The 7,166-nt window shown below is 49.1% G+C and overlaps 1 protein-coding gene across 1 annotated transcript; it reads left to right on the forward strand.

Annotated features, from left to right (window-relative positions):
• Positions 1–1,941: 1,941 nt before the first annotated feature.
• LOC128901247 (keratin, type II cytoskeletal 5-like) lies at positions 1,942–6,398 on the forward strand. Its single transcript, XM_054183100.1, has 9 exons — positions 1,942–2,445; positions 3,470–3,684; positions 4,232–4,292; positions 4,489–4,584; positions 4,823–4,987; positions 5,195–5,320; positions 5,567–5,787; positions 6,059–6,090; positions 6,202–6,398. Exons 1-9 carry the CDS (start codon positions 1,942–1,944, stop codon positions 6,396–6,398), a joined length of 1,617 nt encoding a protein of 538 aa, XP_054039075.1.
• The last annotated feature ends 768 nt before the right edge of the window (positions 6,399–7,166 follow it).

Here is a 7,166-nt window from a genome sequence, read left to right on the forward strand (position 1 = left end):
CCTTTCTCGCTCTCTGGGACTTGCGTCTCCAGGAGTCAAGCAGGCTATGTGTGTGTGGGGGGGGAAATCAGTCTCATGCATTTGAGTCATGACATCTGTCAGTTGGTGGGCAAAACCCTAAGGCTGATCAAGAATCCATCGCCTTTCGGATGCGGACCCGTTGGTCGCGATCCATTTACCTCCAGTTCCCATGGGTGCGAACGTGCGGAGAGTCAGAGCCATGAGACAGCCCCGCTGGGCCAAAATTGCAGGGTTAAGCCCTTCCTTCCAATAAAAGCTCTGTCTTGTAACAGACACCAAAATAAACTAACAATTGCTATTTATTTCCCCTTTCATTTAAAAACTCCATTGCAAATGGAATCTATCTGAAAGAAAGCAGCAGCGGAACCCACGGGGACACAGGGTGTTTCTGGGAGTTCCCTTTACGCAGCTGCCTGGAAAGACAGGGGCAGACTGAACGCGGCGGTTCCTCGGTGTTACTGTATGTTCCGTTATTACCGTGGCCGGCAGCTGCTCGGACTCGCAGAAAACCCGAGAGGAAGCTCTTTGGGGGGATGCGTTTGCAAGTTCACTCTCTTGTATAAATAAATCACGTATGAATCATCTTTTCCGGAACAACCCAACAGGCAGCAAGGGCCAGAAACACTTGCCATCCCTCAAAATGAATTTTTTTTTCGCTTTTTTTCTATTTGGCTTGTTACTCAAAGTGCCTGCGATGCTACAAGCAAAGCAAAGGGCTGCGGCGGCACCTGCGGCTGAGGAAGATCCAGGATGTCTCACTCTGTCCAGACTGCCGTGGATCTGGGCAGAGGGGATCCTGCAGAGCCCTTTCCTGGTGGATTCAGGCAGGCAGGATCCCACTTTCAGATGTGCAGTGCTGAAAGAGCCGATTAAATCGTCGGGAAACTACGTCGTGTTTATAAAGTGTGAGCTGGGAACAGCCCCGGAGCACTCCATTTCCATAGAGCCAGCGGATTCAAAGCAGCTCCCATTCCCACAATCTTTCCTCCTCTTTTTTGTCTTTTGTTTTTCCTCCGTTTGTTTGTTTCCATCCCGCTGAAATACCAAAGTTCTCCCGATCTTCCAAGCTGAGATACGAGCACAACTTTTGTGACAGAGCTCAACAGCAGCTGTCAAAATCCACACAGGAACAAAGGACCTCGTCAAAACATTTCCTTCTCATTCCTGTATTATTTTTTTTTAGTGGCAGAAAGAAGAATTAATCTGCGGAAGCAGAATTTTCAGAAGAGATCTGAGCCTGTATAGGGATGGAAGCAAAACTATTTCTGCAGATACACTGTGGTGGCACAGAGTACACTACGAACGCGTGTATCCCCACGCAGCACAAACCACAAAAGCCCTGGAGAGAACAATTCACCGCAGGGATTGCTGGAAAACACGGCTCTGCCCAACACAGATCCCTGCCCTGAAACACAAGGGACTCCTCAAAAAACTCCTCAAAACCCTGCTTGTGAACAGACAAGGGGTGAAAGCAATCCCGAGGGATGAAGTTTTCAAATGAGAGAGGTGTTGAGTGACGGGAGTTTTGAATGGTGTTTTCCTCCCCGTGCCCAACGTGACTCATCGCAACCTTCAAACGCTTTGATATGGCCAAAGTCTGGCTGTCTACAAAGGCGGCAGAAGGCGACAGTTATTCCCAAACAATACCAGCTCAGAACCTGGCTATATTATTTCAGAAGGGCGTGTGCGCGGAGTGAGTTCACTCTCCAGAATGCTGTTGGACATGCCAAGCCTAATTAATCAGAAAGATGATCCACCTCATCAAACCCATCCCAGTCTCATAAATGCATAAAAGGGCTCTCCTGAGCCCGTGGAGAGCACAGGTTCATCCTTCTGCTTTCCCTCCTACTCCTTGCTCCAGGCCAGCACCTTTGCTCCTTTATTCTTGCTGTAGCATCCATCCCAACCCAAAAGCCAGCAATGTCTCGCCAGTCCACCGTGAGGATTCAGAGGGGAAGAAGTGGCTTCAGCGCTGCTTCGGCCATCGTCCCAAACACCTGCCGCACCAGCTTCAGCTCACGCTCCGTCACCCGGGTGGGAAGCTGCAATGCCGGCAGCGGCTTTGCTAGGGTCGGTGGTGGCTTTGGAAGCAAAAGCCTCTACAATGTTGGTGGATGCAAGAGGATCTCTGTGGCTGGAAGGGGTGGTAGCTTCTATGGATCTGCAGGTTTTGGTGGTGGCGCTGGTAGTGTGTACGGTGGTGGCTTTGGCATGCCAGCTAACCTTGGCTATGGATACGGTGCATTTGGTGGTGGCATGGGTGGTCCTGGATTCCCTGCTGGGGGCATCCATGAAGTCTCCGTCAACCAGAGCCTTTTGAAACCTCTTAACCTGGAGATTGACCCCAGCATCCAAAGGATCCGGAAGGAGGAGAAGGAACAAATCAAAACCCTCAACAACAAATTTGCCTCCTTCATTGACAAGGTGAGACATGAGCTTCCCTAAATATCTTGTCCTGATTTTTTTTGATGGGGACTCTCTTCTTAGCTGCTTTATAAGCGTGTAAGCTGATCAAGAAGGAACAGAAGTGAGGAGTGAGACTGGAAGATGCCCAGTCCCCAGAAACTCCAGGGAACGGTACCTGCTACGTAGTGGTTGCTATGAATTAATCATCCAGTACTCGAGGTCTTCGTTTGCTGCTTGACATCTCCTAGGCAGTGGAGAAAGAAAGCTCTAGAAGACAAACCCATCCTTCTCGAGATGTTGGGGTCTCTTCACTGAGCATTATAGCAGCCTTGATAACAATTTTTTAGATGGCGAAAGTGGGATGCAAGCAACCCATCTAAAATGACCAAGAAAGGAACCACATGAATTGGCACTAGGGAGAAGTAAGCTTTTCCTTGCTTGAGTTTCCTCAAAGGCATTTAGAGTTATCACTGTAAGAGCACCGGCGTGTTTGGACTGTTAGTTCCAAATAGCAAAATCTCATCTGACGCTGTCTGCCCACTTCATTTCCTTGTTAACTGTATTAGATGTGCAGGAGCATCTGCTTGATTCCAGTTACGGCTGAGCCGCTCCTCTTTGGTTTCAAGGAAAATGCTACACTATTTTGGAGATTCTGGGGGTGGGGGGGAGCCATACTGAAGGAGAAATAGCCCTTTACTATTGTTTTCTTAGTAAGAGCGCAAACCCCGTTTCGCTCTGATCCGATTTTTGTATGCTCTCTTCACCCAAAATGCACGCACTTGTCTTGATTTAGCAACGTAATGAAGGGGAAGCATGGTGCAAAAAAATCAGTGATCACTCCAGAGTTTGTTTGCGATAATAAGCAGGGTCCCTGCAGCCAAACAGCAAATTCCTTCTTCTACCAGATGAGAATTTGGCTATGAAAACCAGCTGGAAAGAGTACCTCGCCACCTCAGCTAGGACCGAGACCCCCCCATTTGCAAGCAAAGCTCTCCAGAATCTCTGTTCTTTCCAAACATCTTCAGGATATTTCTGCTTGCAGGTCCGATTCCTTGAGCAACAAAACAAAGTGCTGGAAACCAAGTGGAGCCTGCTCCAGGAGCAGGGGATGAAAACAGTTCGGAACAACTTGGAGCCGCTTTTTGAGACTTACATCAACAACCTGCGGATGCAGCTGAACAGCTTGCTGAGTGACAAGGGCAGGCTGGAAGGAGAGCTCGTCAACACGCAGTACATGGTGGAGGATTTCAAGAAGAAGTAAGTAGAAGCAGAGCGAGCGGTCTGCTTACCTGGGTAAGGTAATTCCCGCACGCACCATCCAGAAGCCATCGGGGGGATCCAGGAGAGTCCGGGATGCAGGAATTCCCGACGGTGAAGGTTGTGACATTCTCTCGAGGTAAACGGTAACGGAGTTAACAGGTCCAAATACACAAACATTTAGGGAATAATTTAGAATATGATCAAAGACTTATTAACTAAATTACCTACTGAGAGAAGAAAAAAAATTACACAGTAGGTCTGAGAGTTTCAGGACAGCACGCTTAATTTGCTTAAGACAGGCAGAAGGAGTATGACTAATGGCCAGAAATAGGAAAAAAAGAATAGATTCTTTAACATTTTTTTTGATGTACTTGTTTTAACTAGTTTAGCCTAGGAACATGCTCGTGGTCTCTTATTCAGGTGCTCTGTAGGAGAAAAGAACATTGTATGCAAAATGCTCTTAAGGAAGTTCATTCCAGCAAACTAAAATCACCCCCGTCTGTTACTTGCCTAAACAAATGCTCCTTCTGCCTCCCTCCATTAGGTATGAAGATGAAATCAACAGGCGCACAGTTGCAGAGAATGAATTTGTGACACTCAAGAAGGTGAGGGCAAATTACAGAATACCACCTGGTGATTATCTGGAGGGCTCTAGTCTCCTATTCATTCACAAATCCACCCATTCATATTCCAAAAGCTTTTTTTACGGTCTCTTCCCTGGACTGTTATCGCAGAGATACGCGTGCTCCTGACTCGCTAGTAAGAGCTTAAAGCACATTACATAAATCTCTCATCCTCCAGGATGTAGACGCTTCCTATATGAACAAGGTGGAACTACAAGCCAAGGTAGATGCGCTGACTGAAGAAATTAATTTCCTGAGAGCCCTCTACGAAGCCGTGAGTACAACCACCTCCCAAGAGACTTCAACCCTCTTCTCTCCCTCCTTTCCTCAGAAAGCCTGTAATTTCTTCCCCCGGGAGATGCTAAATCCTTCTCCTCTTTAGCGTTATACCAACCGTCTTAGCTGTTTAGATAACAATCTGCAGCCTCTCCCAGGTCTGCACGCTCATCCGAGAGGATGAAAAGGCATCTCCCGGGTGGATGAGCTCACCTAATCCGCTGCGCACTTTGCAGGAGCTCTCTCAGATGCAGACCCAGATCTCCGACACCTCCGTCGTTCTCACCATGGACAACAACCGAAACCTGGACCTGGACAGCATCATCTCCGAGGTCAAGGCGCAGTACGAGGACATCGCCAACAGAAGCCGGGCTGAAGCAGAGTCCTGGTACCAGACCAAGGTGAAGAAACTGGGGGTTTCCGTGTTGTTATCTTCATATCTTGTCTTGAACAGATAAAGTCTGACTCTGCCAAGAAAGCCTTCCCAAACATTCCATCTTGCGCAGCAGCCACTCTGGGCTCCAGGGAGGACTCACGCTTTCAGGCACCCTCGTTACTCCAAAAATGGTGGACTTGACCTTAACTGCTTGTTCCTCTCTCTGTGACAGTACGAAGAGCTGCAGGCCACGGCCGGCAGGCACGGCGACGACCTCCGTAACACCAAGCAGGAGATCTCCGAGCTCAACCGCCACGTCCAGCGCCTGCGCTCTGAAATCGACAGCGTGAAGAAACAGGTAAAAAGCGGCAAACCCAATATTTTTAACCAATTTACCCCCTGACTTGCAAGGGAGAGGAAGGAAAACATCAGAGGCAACTTAGGCAAGCTCTGCTCAGTTTGACCCTTTTTCTCTCAAAACCAGAACCGTCACTAAAACTGGTGAATCTGATGGAACTGGAATAAGACCTTGTGATTTCAGGGTATACAAAGAACAAGTCTGGGTCCAGTACGGGGAGTCTGACTGGGGGTTTCTCTTCCATAGTGCGCAAATCTGAAAGCGGCCATAGCGGACGCTGAGGAACGTGGGGAGCTGGCCCTCAAAGATGCCAAAGCCAAACTGGCCGAGCTGGAGGATGCTCTGCAACAAGCCAAGGCTGACCTGGCCCGGCAGCTGCGCGAGTACCAGGAGCTGATGAACGTCAAGCTGGCCCTGGACATCGAGATCGCGACCTACAGGAAGCTGCTGGAGGGCGAGGAGTGCAGGTGGGTGGGAAACACAACCTTCTCATCCTGGCGTGGGAGGAGCAGAGCAATGGAGATGCTCAGCACTTTGGAAATGCTACGCAGGGCATTAGGGGGCAGAGGGAGGGAAGGTTCTCCTGTCTAATGGAAATAACATTGTGGGAAGCATCCCCGAATTACACCAAGTTTTTATTTTTCTCCCCAAAGGTCTCTAGGAAACGTACCCTATTTCCCCCCCCACTATCGTCACATTTCTTCTCTTCTTACCTTGCTGTGTTCTGTCCCCTAACAGGCTGGCTGGAGACGGCGTCCCAGTGAATATCTGTAAGTCTCTAAACTCTAAACTGCAATGACCTGATTTAAGCACAAATGCGTCTCTGCACCAAGAAGCCAATGCCCAGAGAAACTGAGAGCTTTTCCTTCTCTTTCTTGCAGCCGTGACCAGAACGACTGTGGGAACGGGATACGGAGGAGGAAGCAACCTCAGCATGGGAGGGGGGATCTGCAATATGGGGAACAGCTTCAGCTGTGGCAGCGGTCCCGGGGTGAGCACCACCACCCTCGGAGGCGGCAGCAGCTCCAGCGTGAAGTTCGTCTCGACCTCCTCCACCAGAAGAAGTTACAGAAGCTAAAAGTCTCCTTTCAGACACCTTCACTCGCCAGAAAACACTGGTCCTTTATTAAAGCATAGTTGGGGTCAACAGAATGAGGGCCACCTAAACCCAATGTCTCGTTGCACAGGAGCCTCATATTTTAGGAGCTCTCTCTCAGCTGTGTTGTCCAGCACGCATTGTGTAGGGCTCTGCCATTGAACACGAGTCTAGCTGGTTTAAATTTGCAACTTGCTTGTTACAGCTCAGCATTTTTTGGCCGGATTTTGTATATAAAATGTGTCCCATGACTGTTTGTCTCTCTTCACTTTCTGGTGTTTGTCTAATAAAAATGCATATGTAATTTATTCTATTGTGTGGACCTTTTAATTAAAGACATGGAACAGCAAATGCAAATGCAGATAACAAGCACTTTTCCTAGGGCCCTGCCCAGTTAAAGGCGCAGATTTCTGCTCCGCATTCACATTTCTTGAATCTCTCCAAAACACACGGGCACGGTGCAGCACCGAAGGGAGGTTTGCCACGATTTCCATGTTCTCCCCACCGTGCAAGTCAAACCCCTGGAAGCGAAACACGGGGCACGCCAAGGCAGGAGCGGGGCACGGGGGAAAAGGTCTCAGATTCATCTACTCTGCAGCTTCCAGCCCATACAACACCCGACAGCCCGGCTCCCAGGGGGTGCAGAGGGCAGCGCCAAGCGTGTGATGTACCTGCATAAACTTACAACAATAGGGAACTAATTACCAGGGGAGTCAGAGCAACCACCCGACTTGTTCAAGTCTATCAGTC

Source organism: Rissa tridactyla, chromosome 24, assembly GCF_028500815.1.
Source record: "Rissa tridactyla isolate bRisTri1 chromosome 24, bRisTri1.patW.cur.20221130, whole genome shotgun sequence".
Taxonomy (NCBI): Eukaryota; Metazoa; Chordata; class Aves; order Charadriiformes; family Laridae; genus Rissa; species Rissa tridactyla.